This window comes from Leopardus geoffroyi, chromosome B4, assembly GCF_018350155.1.
Source record: "Leopardus geoffroyi isolate Oge1 chromosome B4, O.geoffroyi_Oge1_pat1.0, whole genome shotgun sequence".
Classification (NCBI taxonomy): Eukaryota; Metazoa; Chordata; class Mammalia; order Carnivora; family Felidae; genus Leopardus; species Leopardus geoffroyi.
The window spans coordinates 31,159,408-31,177,447 of NC_059341.1; the positions used below are offsets into that span (position 1 = coordinate 31,159,408).

Genomic DNA, 18,040 nt, shown 5'->3' on the forward strand with positions numbered 1-18,040 from the left:
AAACAGTGTGGAGGTTCCTCAAAAAATTAAAAATAGACGTACCCTATGACCCAGCAGTAGCACTGCAAGGAATTTACCCAAGGGATACAAGAGTACTGATGCATAGGGGAACTTGTACCCCAATGTTTATAGCAGCACTCTCAACAATAGCCACATTACGGAAAGAGCCTAAATGTCCATCAACTGATGAATGGATAAAGAAATTGTGGCTTATATACACAATGGAGTACTACATGGCAATGAGAAAGAATGAAATATGGCCCTTTGTAGCAACATGGATGGAACTGGAGAGTGTGATGCTAAGTGAAATAAGCCATGCAGAGAAAGACAGATACCATATGTTTTCACTCCTATGTGGATCCTGAGAAACTTAACAGAAACCCATGGGGGAGGGGAAGGAAAAAAAAAAAGAGGTTAGAGTGGGAAAGAGCCAAAGCATAAGAGACTGAGAACAAACTGAGGGTTGATGGGGGGTGAGAGTGAGGGGAGGGTGGGTGATGGGTATTGAAGAGGGCATCTTTTGGGATGAGCACTGGGTGTTGTATGGAAACAAATTTGACAATAGATTTCATATATTAAAAAAAAAAAGAAAAGAAAACAAACTGAGGGTTGTTGAGGGGGGTGGGCTAAATGGGCGAGGGCATTAAGGAGGGCATTTTTTGGGATAAGCACTGGCTGTTATATCTAAGTGATGAATCACTAAGTTCTATTCCTGCAATCATTATTACACTATATGTTAACTAACTTGGATGTAAATTTTAAAAAATAAAAATTAAGATAAAATAAAAGAAAGAATGCAAAAAAAATTTAAAAAAAAACATTAAAAAAAATTTTTTTTAAATCCTATTAAGCATCTTATCCAACCACAACAGTATGAAAGCAGAAATCACCTTCAAGAAACAGCTGGAAAAAAACAAAACACATAGAGACCACACAACAGGCTACTAAACAACCAATGGATTAACAATAACAACAAAAGAAGCAGCCAAAACCAAAATACCTGGAAACAAATAAAAATGAAAACACAACACTCTAGTCCATATTACCCAAAGCAACCTACGATTCACTGCAATCCCTATCAAAATTTCAATGGCATTTTTCACAGAATTAAAATGAACAATCCTAAAATTCTTTTGGAAGCACACAAGAACCCAAATAGCCAAAGCAATATTAAGAAAGAAGAACAAAGCTAGAGGCATGATGCTCCCTGATTTCAAACTATACTACAAAGCTATTGTGATCAGAACATTATGGTACTGGCACAAAACAGACACACAGATCAAGAAAACAAAACAGAGAGGTCAAAAATACATACATATTTACATGATCAATTAATTTATGAGAAAGGAGGCAAGAATATACAACAGGGAAAGGACAGTCTCTTTAACAAATGGCATTGGAAAACTGGATAGCTACATGCAAATGAATGAAACTGGACTCCATCTTAAGGCATATGCAAAATAACTTAAAATGGATTAAAGATTTGAACATAAGACCTAACGCCATAAAAATCCAAGGAGAAAACATAGGTGATAACCACCTTGACATTGGTCTTAGTGATATTTTTTGGATTTGACTCCAAGGCAAGAACAACAAAAGCAAAAATAAACAAATGAGAGTATAGCAAATGAACAAGATTTTGCAATTGAAGGAAATTGTCAACAAAATGAAAACGTACTGTGCTAAATAGGAGAGAATACTTGAAATTCATATTTTACAAAAACAGCTAATATCCAATATATATATAGAACTCACCCAACTCCAAGGCAAAAAAATTAAAAATGGACAGAAGATCTGAGTAGACATTTTTTCTACAGCCACAAGGCACATGAAAACATGCTCAACATCACTAATTATCAGGGAAATGCAAATTAAAACCACAATAAGATCATTTCACACCTCCCAGACTGACTAACCCCACCCCACACACATACACACACAAACACAAACACACAAAATAACAAGTATTGGTGAGGATGTGGAGAAAAGGAAACCTTCATTCACTGTTGGTAGGAATTAGTGCTACCACTATGGAAAACAGTACAGAGGTTTCTCAAGAAATTAAAAAAAAGAACTACTGTACAATTCAGCAATTCCACTTCTGTGTATTTATCCAAAGAAAACAAAAAAACTAACTGGAAAAGAAATATGTACCCTTATGTTCATTGCAGCTTAATTTACAATAGCCGAGATATGGAAGCAACCTAAGTGTCCATCTATAGCTGAAGGGATAAATATGTGGTATGGGTATACAATGGAATACTACTCAGCCATTAAATAGAAGAAAAACTTGCCATTTGTGACAACATGGATGGAGCTTCCAGGTACTATGCTAAGTGAAATGAGTCAGACAAATACCCCATGATTTCACTTACATGTAGAATCTAAAACACAAAACAGATGAACAAACAAAGCAAAGCAAAACCCGACTCACAGATAAAGAAGACCGATGGGTGCAAGAAGAGAGTGAGTTTTGGGGGTGGATAAAATGGGTGAAGGGCATCTAGAAGAACAGACTTCCAATTATAAAATAAATAAGTCATGGGAATATAAGTCATGGGGAATACAGACAATATTATTTATTAACTTTGGTGACATATGGTAACTAGACTTATCATGGTGATCATTTCAGAATGTATATAAATGTCAAATCACTACACTGAACTCCTGAAACTAACATCAATTATACTTCAATAACAACAAAAAATGAAATACTGCTTCAAAGCTGGTATATACACAATTAAGTCCCATTTGTGAAAAGTTACATCCCACAGGAAGGTAAAGGTACACTAATATCAGGAAGCTATAATCCACACAGTTTACCTTATCTTTTTTCTTTCTACTCGTAAAATAAATGAAAAAAGATTTAACTTTTGAGATCATTTAAAATTGTATTCTTTAAAGGAAATAAAGGCAAAGTGCATTTTGAAAAAGAACTGTGTTTAAACGAAAGTGCCTTAAAGAAATTTCAATGCTTCTCTAGAGTTTAAAAATAAACAAAGAGAAGGAGGAAAAAAGAGAAAGCAGTCAGAACCCTGTGAATATAACACCACCTCAAAATTCAAGGTGAAGTTCACAGCTTGTTATATAACACTAACTGTCAAGCCTCTTACTCCAGCAGAGTTCTTGGTAAATCAGTTTCAGCTTCCAGACATTCCATAAAGCCTGTGCTCTACCAACGAGATGAAATCTGGAGTCACCACAATTAGGACGGTGGTACAATACTCAGTCAACAAACTTAAGTAAATAATTGAATCACACACTTATCACTGACATTCCATCTGTTTTTTACACCATGCTACATGCTTGCAATTCCCTGGCAACAGTGAACTACAGATGTGAACTACATCTCAAGTCACTGGTCTAAGGCCATCTGCCAGCTTTCCCCTTTCTTGTCCCAGTGTAAAGGAAGTTAAAAAATAAATAAATATAATCATAACAATAAAAGAAAGAATGAGAAGCCAAGTAGTTCATAAATAGATTTCACCAAGTAATTACTGGATGGGATTTAGGAAAGTGTGTAAGTAAACTTCAAGCACTTAACAGTTAACAGCTCCAGGGCAAGGATGCAATGCCCGTCACTTGTTGTTAACAGAGGCCCATCACCCTTAGTTGCAGCATCAATTCACAATTTAATAAACATATTAAAATAAAAATTTAATAAACCCAAGGATAGTTTTTTTCACAGAAAAAAAGGCATAAGAAAAGAAACTCATACAACATTTGAAGTTTTTAAAGATACACATTCTATAAATTAATGAAGTCATTAGCCGTACAAAATTTGACATTTGAGTGTGCAGAGATTGAAAAAAGAAGGAGCCACAAGTCACATGGTAGGAAATAAATCTATAGCTTATTTAACTTTCACAAATTTCAAACATAATCATAAAAATCTTTCAAGATTAAAGAACTAAATAAACACAAAAACGAATTTAACATGAATCATTCCCTAAGTTACCCAGATAATTTTTATTGGATAAATTTTTCCAGAAAACTGCTTTAAGTTCTCCCTTAATTTTGGAAATTCAGCTGGAGTTCTGACTCTAAAGTGTTTCACCAATGTACAGCAAAGTACAATGTTTGCAGGGATGTGTGATGACCAATAAAATTATTAGAATAATTTAAATGCTTGATTTCTTCATCAGCCTGAGTGCTTTCCATGATTATGATGTATACGTATGAAGTAGTGAGTGCCCCCAAATGAAAATGTTCCTATTAAGCATATGCTAAATCAACACCACTCTATATCTGAGCATAAATGAAGATAAAACACTCAACATTATGATTCAATTAAAAACCTCCAAGATACGTTACCTGCCGCCTCGAGCACTGAAAGGCACTACATGGATTCCCAGAGGCCCTCCATCGTTGGGGACTTGTACGAGCTTTACCATATCACTGTGAGACAATGATGAATGAGGGAGCATGAACATGTACTGTAAACAAACCAAAACCAAAACAAAACAAAACAAAAAAACTGCTACAACACAAACACACAACAACAAAAGAGAACAAAACGAAAATCCCACCAAGCACACACACATACATGTACACATTCTGGAATAGAAGCATGGTGATGAAAGCGACATTAAACACTACATACCTGAACACTAGCCTGATGGCATGCAGAGAGAGCAATCAGCAGAAATAACTACATTAAAATGACACAGAACCATTTCTCTCGGACCACACACTGTTCTATGTGTAATACAAGTACACATTTTGTAAGTCAGAACTCTAGATTTCCACGAAAAATTTTCCATCGCAGTATTTATTTCAAGGACAATATAGATTAAATGAGTAAAGGTGTTTTGGCTGCAGAGCACATTAAAATTTACAAAGTGCTCCTGCATATGTCACATTATTGCTCCTTCCAATAACTCAATGAGGTAAAAGCTTTTGCTTCTGTAGGTGATAGTCCACATGTGATCCAGCCATCTTTACATCCCACTGTTCCACCATAATTCAGTCACCATTTCCTACTTCTCTAAGTGTAACCGCAACGCAGGGTATGAAACTCCTTTCTCAAAGCCAACAGGTACCTGCTAAAAATCAAATAATTTTGGGGCACCTGGGTGGCTCAGTCAGTTGGGCGACCAACTTCAGCTCAGGTCATGATCTCACGGTTTGTGAGTTTGAGCCCCGCATCAGGCTGTGTGCTGACAGCTCAGAGCCTGGAGCCTGCTTCGGATTCTGTGTCCCCTTCTCTCTCTGCCCTTCCCCAACTTGTGCTCTGTCTCTCTATGTCTCTCAAAAAATAAATAAATGTAAAAAAAATTTTTTTCTAATAAAAATCAAATAATTTTCATAAGTGTTTGTAATTGAGCTTTAAAGTCATGAAGAGATATAGAAGTAACATGAAGTTACTTCTGTTACATAACTAAAGTACTTTACTATTAATATAATAAGCCAGAGTTTAATGAAAACTGGTTTAACTTAGAGAATGTAAATTTTCTAAACCTTTTATGAGATTTCACTTCCTTTATAGATTTTTCCGTGTGTGTGTGTGCGCGCGTGTATGTGTAGTGCACAGAAATCTAAGCAGGTCTTATCTGACAATTTCTGAAACCAGTATTTCAGTTAAATATCTAGTTGAAGCAATGTGGACAACTATAAAGGAAATGCTAATTCTTCAATTATATTACGTAAATAAAAAATAAAGTTATGCTACATACTATTAATGTCCTGACTATATAATATAAAGACTAAAGAAAATTAAAGATAGTGATATCAAACAAATCAAAACAAAATTGAGAATACACGCATATATTTAATCACATACACTAATTAGGAAAAAATTAGAATCCTGCCATACTGCCAAAATATTTACTAATGTAATACTATTCAAGTGAATTTTTTATTTTTTTATATTTTCATAGAATTTCACATCTTAGATACTTAATATCATTTGAACATCTATTTAATGATTAGCTTGTCAACTGAGAATATAACTTATAAATTTATTTTATTCCACATTCTTTCTTAAAAGAACTAGGACATGGCAAGTCTTCTCAAATGTAACAGAGACTGCTGGTTGCTATCTGTCTAAACATAACCTGGTTCTCGAAACTGTTACTCTCACTGACAGCAGTTTTTTGAGAGCCTTCCCTTGAAACACCAAGAGAAGACAGAGTTAAGAGTTTAAATGTTGATATCTAGGCCCTTTCAACTTTTACCCAAAGTCAAAAAAAAATTTCAGAATGACTGACCTCCCTGGTCTAAACTACCAAGGGAAGAAGTCCTAAGAACACCTTCCATTTAAACATGCCAATACTTAAGACAATTGTAAAGCTGAAATAATATAGTAAAGTTTTTCTTCTTCCTTTTATACCTAAAACCATGTTCAAGGTCCCTAACCTATGATTCGAATTTTTCAACAAACAGAGATTTCAACAAATCTCTCAAGAGACATTCGATTTTTCCAAATCAAAAAAATATATACTAACATGACTAATGCTTACATGATCCAACTGGTTTTTCAAGTAAAGTAGATCTACACATTTTGTTTTTAATTTAGCAAAGTTGAGGAACGAACAAATGACCAAAACAATGACATACAAAGCAATTTGAAAACAGTTACAGTGCTGTTAAGATGACATTGTCAATCAAATACTATTTTATATTATAATTTAATAGTATTTGCCAAGGCATGAAACTCAGGACAGAACATGTGAATTTCCATGCTATACTTCTTACATTAGATAATTAACTCAATAGATGAAAGATGCTCTTTGGAAAACAAACCAATGCAACGCATGGTTTTAACTAAGCACAAACATTCCGCATGCCATATGCTTTTGGAATACTTGCTGCTATCAGTGATGCTATATGTATATTACAAATTCAGTTAAAAACATCAGTAACTTACTCCAGAGAAAAGCTGGGTATATTCTCCAAACCGGTATCAGCATGCCCAACAGGTTCAACACGACTGTTGTCTTCTTCTGTCCCATCCTCATCCTAGAGACACACAGCACAAATAGAAGCACACTCTGTGTTACATTTACTTCCATAATGTGAAAGGAAATTGGATAAAACTGGAGTTTGATAGGCATTATGATCATGTTAACTGGGTCCTTCCTCCAGAGAGGATAACCTTTAATGATAAGATGGGTAGATGTATATGAAAAGCTGTATTTTAAAGTAAGTTTCCTGAGTTAGCATACCCCAGGAAGTGGGCAAGACACAACTATAATAAGAAAAGAACTTCTATTTATGTGAACTTTCTTAACATTTTTATTTCACTTTTTGGTGTATGTTTTTGGAAGTAATTATACATTACTACAATGTTATGTTAATAAATAAATGTATAGGATATAGGTAATACGTTTAACATTTTTACTAATCCAAACAGTTGAGACCATTAAAAACCTTAACAACTACCAAACGCTTCAAAGGTCCCCAGTTCCTACTAAACCAGATTTGTCAAAATGAGCATGCAGTATGTACAACCCTAGACTCAAATCCTTCATCCTCTGAAATTTCACATAAACCTACCCTAGGCCAAATGTCTGATTATGTACTTCTGTTATGAAGTACTAAGTCTAGAAAAAGGTACAAACAGCAAAATAATCAACCACCACTTTTGTTCTTCCTTTTAAAGTGAAATATTATGTAAAAGTTATGGTCCCACATGTTGTAGAAATTGGGTAAGTATGCGATACTACAAGACACGAATGTGGAATAAATGTGATGGCTCATAAAAATAAATGAACTGCCACTCATGGATATGCTTACTTTATAACCTTGGCCATTGTCTTTCAATTAAAGAGTTCACTAACAGTAGAGTTGGCTTTTCAGGATCATTTGAATAATGGTAAACATGCCTGACTGATATCAGTAGTCTTATTAATCAAATTAGTAAGACTTGGAATCTCTAATCATAGTCACTAAGAGGCTTAGTGTGCTTTACCTTGGATCCACAGTGCCTGGTATCCAGTAGATACCCTAAATATTTTGCTAATAAAAACAAAATCATCCCTAGAAATCTCTGGGGTATTAAGTTTCAAAACACAAAATAATAAAATGTATTTAATCCGTTTCTTGAAAGTTTATACATATAACTTATATATACATGTAATTTGTTAGTCTATCCTTTCTTCTACATATAAATTTGATAACAGTGATTTTCTATGTGAATTTATTAAACCACCTATATAGGAGTCCACCATTAAAGATAAATTTTATATTTTCAACCGTGTACTTGAGAGACTCATAGAAATTTAAATGCCATCAACTGGGGCGCCTGGGTGGCGCAGTCGGTTAAGCGTCCGACTTCAGCCAGGTCACGATCTCGCGGTCCGTGAGTTCGAGCCCCGCGTCGGGCTCTGGGCTGATGGCTCAGAGCCTGGAGCCTGTTTCCGATTCTGTGTCTCCCTCTCTCTCTGCCCCTCCCCCGTTCATGCTCTGTCTCTCTCTGTCCCAAAAATAAATAAACATTGAAAAAAAAAATTTAAAAAAATAAATAAATAAATAAATGCCATCAACAAAGACACCAATCGACAAAATGATAAGCCAAGGCCCTAGGTTCCACACACTGTTAAACAATATGTTAAATTCTTCAAGCACTATTAAGGCAACGCAGAGCAGTTGGTAATACCCAATTGACATTTCCTCTGAGAATCTGCCAAAATAAGAAGCTGGATGCACGGAATTTTTCTGTAAGTTGTGGATAGGTTCCATGTGTCCTCAGTGGTGGTGCACTGCATGAAACCAAAGTAGTTGAAGATTGATGATCCTATGTTTTAAGAGGCTCTAATACACACTTCTTAGTCATCCCTTAAGCACAAACACACAATACATTACAAAGGTTAACCAGCATCTTGAACCTGCCTACAAACCACACTTCACATGTAAACAAGAACTCCTACAAGTATGCTTTTCCATTGGCAATGAGGATAGGGAGGAGAATAAAGTGTTTATAAATTAGATGGAAAACATAAAAATAATCTTTCAAGTTAAAAACATTTTTTTCAGGATCCATTAATAATTTACACACTATGAAATGCCACCATAATGTATAACCAGTGAAACACCTAGGTTGTACTATGAAACAGCCACATAAATGAAATGCCCCGAACTACAGTGATAAAACAGTAGCTGATAATTTACACATTCATTGTTCCCATAGTGGCCATTATCGGGCCCCCACGAGCATGTAGAATATTATTTCATGCAGCTGCATATGGTGTTCAGTTTAGATCACAACACTCACTGCCCTGAGGCTGAGCTGCTATTGCTGTGGGAACCACAACTTAAAATTTCCCAGCTTCGGGATGTGTAAATATCAGTTCCTGTATTGCTTTATTTTGTTGTTTTGTACTTCTAAAAAGCTGTGATTGAACATAGTTGCTTTTAGCATGAGTTATTTACTGAATTCCATTACAGACATAGAAAATGAAACTATTATTTATCCCAAATCAATATTAAAGGCCTAAAATAATAATTCAAACTACACAATGTTAAAAAATTTCCAGGTGAGAAAATACATTTCTTATCCTTTCCCTTCTCTCCATTTTATAGTAGAATGTAGCGGTTAAGAGCCAGGGTTCAAGGGGCGCCTGGGTGGCGCAGTCGGTTAAGCGTCCGACTTCAGCCAGGTCACGATCTCGCGCTCCGTGAGTTCGAGCCCCGCGTCAGGCTCTGGGCTGATGGCTCAGAGCCTGGAGCCTGTTTCCGATTCTGTGTCTCCCTCTCTCTCTCTCTGCCCCTCCCCTGTTCATGCTCTGTCTCTCTCTGTCCCAAAAATAAATAAACGTTGAAAAAAAAATTTTTTTTAAAGAGCCAGGGTTCAAGAATCAAACAGATTTGGGTGTGAGTACTCATTTGCCAATTTTATATCCTTAGGCAATTTACATACCCCTTTTGTATTTCTATGTCTTCTTCTGTAAAACAGAAACATTAAAAACATCTTCTTCTTAGGACTATTGAGAGGGATAAGAGAATCCATAAAATAGCCATAACATGGTGCCTAACACATAGTAATTGCCCAATAAATGTTAGCTGTTATTGAAAAGAGAAATAAATAATAAATGACATAAAACATACCTCAAATAAATGATTCAAGGCAGTGTTACACAACTATAATTTAAGAGTATATATTCATCTATTCATACCTTATACCTTACAAGTTAATATTAAACATACTACCTACTCAAATAGAAAATGTATCATCCACATTTTAGAAACGTTCATAAAACCTGACATTTGTTGTGCTTTGCTATATACAAAGTACCTTCATTATAAAAGGTCTTTGAAATGAGAAAACACAATCAAATAAATGGCATGAGGAGGAAAGCATTATGGGTTAGGTTGAGGAAATTTGCAGAGAAAAAAAACTGGATGTCAAAAACTGTGAAGAGTCTATGGTTTTGCCCTACTTGAAAGATCCTAACTTAGCCTGCATAGCTTCATGGATGCTAGCAGAAAAAACAAGACCCCTGGGTCAGAGACAGAGGGCAGTTCATTACAGCAGTAGTCAAAGTATCATCCTTCTATGCACTGGTTTCTCCAGTTGAAATTCTCACAAAGTGATGAGAAGAGAACCGGGGAACGCTGGCACACACAGAAGGAACCTGAGCTTAGGGGACCCAAATACCTTACACAGGCAGTAATCATGTCTGCCCATTGCTCTGGAAGAGGACACTATACCTATCTACCAAGGCCGTCTGCTATATAGACATCCTTAAACGGAAAATCCAGGACAAAGGCCTCTCTCTGCTCTCAAGATATTCAAAAATGGAGGAGAACAATGGACAACACAATTTAAGCATTGCCAAATGGTAGCATTTGTATGATTGCTAGCAAACCAAAAGTAGAAATATCATTAACAGATTCTCTATGATAATAATGCCTACTTTTACAAATTTTTCTCATGTTTATTTATTTTTAAAGAGAGATTGAGTGAGCGAGGGAGGAGTGGAGAGAGAGAGGGAGAGACACACAAGCAGGCTCTGTACTGGGGCTCGATATCAGGAACCATAAGATCATGACCTGAGCTGAGATCAAGTGTCAGACGTTTAAACCAACTGACCCACTGAGACACCCCAACAATGCCTTTATAAAGTAACGTGAAATTCTAGTCTATAATAAAGGCATACCTTTCACACTAAAAGAAAAAAATTTTTCAGTGAATTCTGTGTTAAACCAAACAACTAAAGAAAAATCAAGAATGAAATTTGAAACAAATGCAAAGTCTTTACTTCCGATGGACCCTTTCATAGGAAGCTATTTTTGGATGTGCACCAGAAAAATCCAAGAAATTCAATAAAGCAGTGGACAGAACTCAAGGAAGGCCCCAGCATAAGGTGAAAAGACAGCCCAGAGAAGCAGAAGCCAATTGTGATTAGAGCAAAAGGATAGAGAAGTCTGGAAAGTCAATCTGCATGAAAAAAAAATAAATTAATAATTGGTCTGATGTTTGTGAACATTTGGAGAATATTTTGACAGACCTGATGGAGAATGTGGGGGGAATTTTTCAGAAATATACAGATAAAATAAATTTTGAAAAGGTCAAAGCAGTGGACTCCAGGAACAACAAAGGAAAATGTGTAGGAAAGAATATTTCATCAGAGTACCTACTTACTTATGCAGTGAGCCACAAGTTACTATATAACGTGAGGCTCGCTATTACTTTAACTTAGATGATAGGGAGAAAATGGGGACATGGAAAGTAAAAGTGGCATAAAAGGAAAAACCATCTTCCACAGTGACAAGTCAACAGATGTTAATAACTGGTAACCAGGAAAAAGCAACATAAATATTTTATTTAGAAATATGGGAGTAAATACCTGAAAAAAATATCTGCATGAAATAGTCCCTCTGAGGAGACGGACTGGGAAAATCAGGAGGAGCAGAATAGAGAGTACTCATTTTTTCATTAGAAACCTTCCAGTATTGTTTATATATTTTTATTCTGACTACATATTTGAAATGCCCAAAGGACCTAAGGCAGGAAACCCAACGTTCCAGCAAGGCAGCATTCCGCTTTCATCTTTGGGAGCAGCAGACCACACGGCTATCCAGGGGCTATTCTTGTGGGTCCCCGGTCCACAGCTCAGGTGCAGGAAAGGACACACATCAGAGGATGGCAAGCATCACCCTGGCTTAAAAGCCTCACGCCTCACAAAAGCTGGTACCTCAAAACAACACCATGTGCAGAGCGACTTGGCACGTATTTATAGTTTTTTGAGTCCATGTGCAATTTACTAATCAGAGGTCACTTTTACCATAAAAAGATAGTTGATGGAAGCCTTTATCAGGTTTTCAGAAAAAAAATAGCCCCCAAGCCCCTAAAGTTTAAATTCTCATGCAGAAGAAGGGAAAGATTTTGTTAACCTTTTACCTACCATATTGTATTGACTAAGCAATTTTTTTAAAAGATGGAGGAGCTCTAGTCAAAGGAGAGAAAAGAATAAGAGAAAATGAATACTTGATAAGCTTGGCTGAGGAGAAAGAGTTTTAGCCCAGGTTTGAAATGTGTATTAGGCAAGTGAGGGATACAGACATATGAATTTATTTGTTCCCTGCTTCTAGGAAAAATTAATTATCTTACTCTCTTCCATACTATGAATGATATAAAGGCCAAGCCTCACTTGAAAAAGCTTCAATACAACCAATGAACGACACATTCTGAAATCACAAGCACTCCCATGTGTTTAAGAATACTAAATTTGGCTAAACTAATGATCTTTTTAATTTCAAATATTATCTAGTTGTATTTCTTCCTTCTTGAGTATTAAATATCTTCTCCATAGTCACAGATTTAATATATATATATGTGTGTGTGTCTGTGTGTGTGTGCGTGTGTGTGTATTTTCTCCAAAAACTCAAGTAGATATCATTGCAAAGAAGTAAAGGATTTGTAATTGGAACACTTAAAAATTGAATGGTGCATCCATTGACCACCACATAAAGTAAGAGCAGAAATTTTGTAACTGGTTTGCTTATAAAGCAAGGAAATGAAAAGTACACTTTCTTCTTTACAATAACATGATAAAACTTTATCCAGAAACCAATCACCTATATGTCTATATTTAAAGTCTAAGTTCCAAGGAATTAAAGATTTTGAATACATATGCCTACAATTTTAAAAAATAAGGTATCATTTTTAAAACATCCTATTAAAAGAACTAAAGTTATTTTGCCTCCTTAAATTTCCTGCACACCTATCTTTGATCTTTATATTTATGAAGCACAAAAGGAAATGAAAGTTCTGATGTTATCTTGTTAAACAAATTTACAATATTTTTCAAGTGTTTTTATTATTCTTAACAGTAAAATAATTTAATGGGCTCAATTATATTGCTACAAAAATGCTCAACTAAACAGTCTTTTTCACACTTCTTCGAGTGTCTCTAAGACTTTTCAAACTTAATGAGAGTCATGTTAACTACTAATGAGCTACAGCACCCAAAAAATATTTACTTGGATGTTCACAGCATGAATTAAATCACTTTTTTGGGGGATCACATTTGGCAAAAAATAATTCCAAGGAGAATCTCTTTCCATGTCCCCTAAGTATCGCAAATACAATTCCAGAAGGCTTTTGTGTTAATGTTGCCACACTTGATTAATTGGTCAAATCACCAGGGAAAAGTAATTTCCCATCACATGTGGAAAACAATTGAAAACATCTGGGGGAGGGGGACTTCTCAACTGAAAATGATAAAGCTATGGCAACCTCCTAAACAAATAAAATCAGGAAATGGGTAATATAATTTTACTTCATGATCATTATATTCCACTTGAGTAAAAACATTTATGAAAAAAGCTAATTCAAATCCTTTAAGAATAGACAATGCTAGATAATAAGACCTTTTAAAATAAAAATATTTTTCTTGTACTTAGAGGGACATTAATAACCGTTCTACTTTTAAATGTAATACAGTTCATTATAACATAAACTGTACTCCACAGAACCCAGAGCTCAACACCAAATAACCGTGGGCTATATTAGGAATTACTCAGTACCTGTGATGTTAAATATTAAATGTGAGCTTCATCCCCTCAACAGGATTCCAAACATTCTCATCTCAAGTTAATACTGATCAAATGGAATGGCAAACATAGTATTTAACACAGCCCATGAAATTTTCATTTACCACAGAAATGAAACATTTCCTGTCTTGGAACATACACAACATGACTCCACACAACCCAAGGCAAGAGAAGAGTCTGTAAAAGAAGAACAGATGGTGCTGATTTATGAAAGCTATCTCACCACAGACAACAACAAAAAGTATGTATCTCTGCACCTGTTACATGCAAAGTGGAATCTCAAAATGAAGTTCCAAAATGGAAGTCTGCTTCTTGTAGATTGTTAGAATTTCAGGGCATGGAGGAATCGTATTGGAAGACATCTGGTCCAATATCCAATCACATACTGGAAATCTCTTCCTTCACTTTATTCTTCCTTTTTTTCCTGTGCCCCCATGATAAGGAAGCCCTTATATATTACTCCTGAGCATCACTGAATTCAATAACTAATCCCACCTAGCATCACCTGACTCACTCCTATCCATGTTTATCCCAAACAGATGACCACTCAAGTATATGTCACCACTTCAGCAATACGGAAGCCACCGCACTATTTATAGTTCCCCCACCACACACTAATGGCCAAGCAGCCCATTACGTGATAAGATTTTAATCAGCCTAATCAATCTGATTTCAAATGGAGCCTGCTTACCAGAATAACACAATTTGTTTTCTTTTGAACATTCCTAAAAAAATACTCTAATTTATGAATTGTTGAAACATAAGGACTTTGTAATCTGACCATCTTGCCTTTCTAACAATAACATTCTAGTCCTTATTGAGGTGACTTTTTTAAATGTTTTATTTTGGAGGTGCCTGGGTGGCTCAGTTGGTTAAGCATCCAACTCTTGGTTTCAGCTCAGCTCATGATCTCACAGTTCATGAGTTCAAGCCCTGCATCAGGGTCTGCACTGCCAGAGCTTGGGATTCTCTCCCTCACTCCCTCTCTCTCTGCCCACTCCTCTCAAAATACATAAATAAACTTTAAAAAAATAAAATAAAATGTTTTATTTTGGAAGTAAGTAATACCTGGGTAAATAAAAAAGACTTATCTTACTCATAGGCATACTAAAATACCATATTTTTAAAAAATATAACTATTTTCATTCAAAAAATTTTCTCTTTGGCTTAAAAATGATTTCCAAATTAATATCTGATTAAGACAGGAACTGAAATAATTTTCAAATAAACTTTTGCTAGTGATGAGTGTAAATCACTTCTTGAAGAGGCAAAAAATACATTTTATAATGTATAATAAAAAATAAAAATGATAATTGTTAATACATATCAAGGACCTATGATGTGCCCATTAGTAAAGAATCTACTTCTTTAGTCTTCAGTACAACCTCAGTTTAATCCTCAACATTGCCTTTAAGCATATTTCAATAAATAAAATATAGGGATTTTTACAAATTATGTACAAAAACTTTTTTCCAAACATAAGCAAGCAACATGCCCACATAATAAGTCCCCAATGATATGTACACAGTGCAGTTTGGATAACAGACCTGTGTTGCTGACATGCAAACTATTTGCTAATAAGGTTCACTAAACACTGTACATGAGAGCACATCTAGAGATATACTGGACACACCCAGCACGTGCAGAGCTACAATGAACCACTGACCTGGGCAGGAGACCTGCCTCTGCCATGTCCTTATTCATGTCACCAAGCCCTGCTTTCCTAATCTGAATAAAGGAAATAACTTGGTCTGTCTCAGAAACTGCGATGGGCTCACAGAAATCACTACATGCAAAGCACCTTACATATAAAAATAACATTTTTAGAGAAAAAAGAATGAATTTTACTAAACATCTAAAACACAATACAATCCACATATACACTCTTTCATTTAATCTTCACACCAAGGTAGGAATTTTCATTATGAGGAAATTAGGCCTAGAATAGATTTCAGATTTCCCTGCAGTGGGTGAGCTAAGATTTTGAAAATGAGATCTGTGATTCTTGAGTTTTGCCAAGGTTTTTCAATATATTTTACTCAAGGAAGAGTGACCTAAAACTCTTAAGTGATGCATGTGATCCTAGCCAATTAACTAGTTAGTGTCAGGGCCAGGATCTGTGAGAACAAAAAATATAATAAAATGTATGTGACAAAACAAATATTAAAATCTGAACATATAATAAATGAACTTCCATACAGAATGACAATTACTATTAAAATTGGGGGGGGGGGTCCATTTTAGGAGAAACATAGAAATAATGAACATCAGGAAATGTTACCAGTGGTTGTATTTAGGTGGCAAGAGTATAAATGATTTTAATTGTGTCTTTATAGTGTTAAGTATTTTTACCACGAGCATAAAATCTTCTTAAAATAATGAAAGGCTATTTTTACTATTTTTTTTAACCTTACAGTACTTTTATACATTTTTATTATATAATATCACTATATTAGAATTTCTCTGAAAGTGACTTTGCAAAGAATCAAGTGCCTAAAAAGAAAATAGGACAACATAGGGCAGTACAACGATGGGATTACTCATTGGTATTGATATACATTATATTTAATCAGTCTTAGAAATCAAGCGGAGAGATTTTTTTAAATCGATGTTTGGGTGTAGTATTCCAAACGGCAGAAGAGATTAAGATGAGAAAAAGACTTATTAAGATGCTGTATAAAATAAGTGAGATAATGAGAAGAAATTTCAATAAATCAGAATCAAAAAAAGAATGGAGGTAAGAGTGAAGAAGAGACACATCAAAACAAGTTCATCACTGGGCTCTGTGGTCCACAAGTACTTAAAAGGGTTTTCAATAGGGACAAAGATATAGATATATATATCTATATTATATATAGATATAGATGTATATCTATATAGATGTATATTACCCTGCTTTTCTAGGTGATAAATACATATTTCACCATTATTAATTTTGAAGGGTTTATTAAGAAAACATATAGTAGTCCCCAAAGTTCTACACCTCATTATTTTAAGTTGTTAATAAGCAAGTACAGAGTAACACATGGGTCCTATAACAAATCCACTCACGTAAACATGTATTAGAATGTGTACTGGTTTATTACTTTCCAATTCAATATTATAATTTCTCAAATGAAATGTAGTCATTAACTTACTTGAAACCAATAAATGGCTTCAATAAAGGAAGTAGCTTTAAAAAAAATATTTTAACCCAATTTTCTAGTTGAATTCAATGAAACAAAAAATTGTTGGTAGATTTCCTAGGGATCAAGCAATTGTATTCTTGTAAACAAAATGAAATCAATTATATGTTTGATACAGGTACATAGTGATGATTAGTTTGAATGCTCAATTTTAAATAATGGTTCAAAAGTTTATAATATTAGAGATTTACAATAACAACACTAATTAGGTATCCACTGTTGCATTGTCTCTAATACCTAGAATGTGATACAAATGCCAAACAAAAATTAAGATATTAAACAAATACACTAAAGTATGAAACACATATTATAATTGGTATGGCACCTTAGACAAGTGGTTAAAAACATGGATTCTGCATGATTTTGACAAATGTACCTTCTTTATATCTCAGATTACTCATTTATAGATTGGGAAGAGTAACACTGTCCATTGAGTTTCTATGAGAATCATAGGACTTAATGTAAAATACTTGGAATACTGTCCTGCTATGTAGGTGTTTGCAACCTCCTTCTACATAAGTAAAGCTAAATATTGATTTATAAAATATCTTTTGGCTTTAAAAATAAGTCTGTCTTCTATCTTATACAAAAGTTTGGTTAAAATGATCAAAGTATGGCATGCTCCCAAGAACACAATGTATTGATACAAGAGGAGGTCTCTCTTTTCCACCTTACATTTGGTATTTCCTTCCAGTTTTTTGAAACCATATAGGTTTTGTTTACATAAAAATAGTAATATAAATGTTTTAATTGATGTATTTTATTTCAATTGTACAGAACACATTTTTAAATGATTTAATATTTCATCAATTCACTTATCATAGTATACTTTTCAACTCTGGTAATTATAGATTTAA

General features: G+C 34.6%; 1 protein-coding gene across 29 annotated transcripts in view; it reads right to left on the minus strand.

Annotated features, from left to right (window-relative positions):
- The window catches only part of PARD3 (par-3 family cell polarity regulator), a 674,940-nt gene that overhangs the window by 291,642 nt on the left and 365,258 nt on the right, over window positions 1-18,040 (minus strand). For 28 of the 29 annotated variants that reach the window (XM_045466945.1, XM_045466943.1, XM_045466952.1 and 25 more), the window contains 2 exons: window positions 6,869-6,960; window positions 4,315-4,398 (listed from right to left, as the gene is read on the minus strand). In XM_045466945.1, coding sequence (XP_045322901.1) covers window positions 4,315-4,398; window positions 6,869-6,960 — 176 coding nt within the window. The remainder of the gene's footprint in view (window positions 1-4,314; window positions 4,399-6,868; window positions 6,961-18,040) is intronic. The other variant, XM_045466931.1, reaches the window with a different exon arrangement.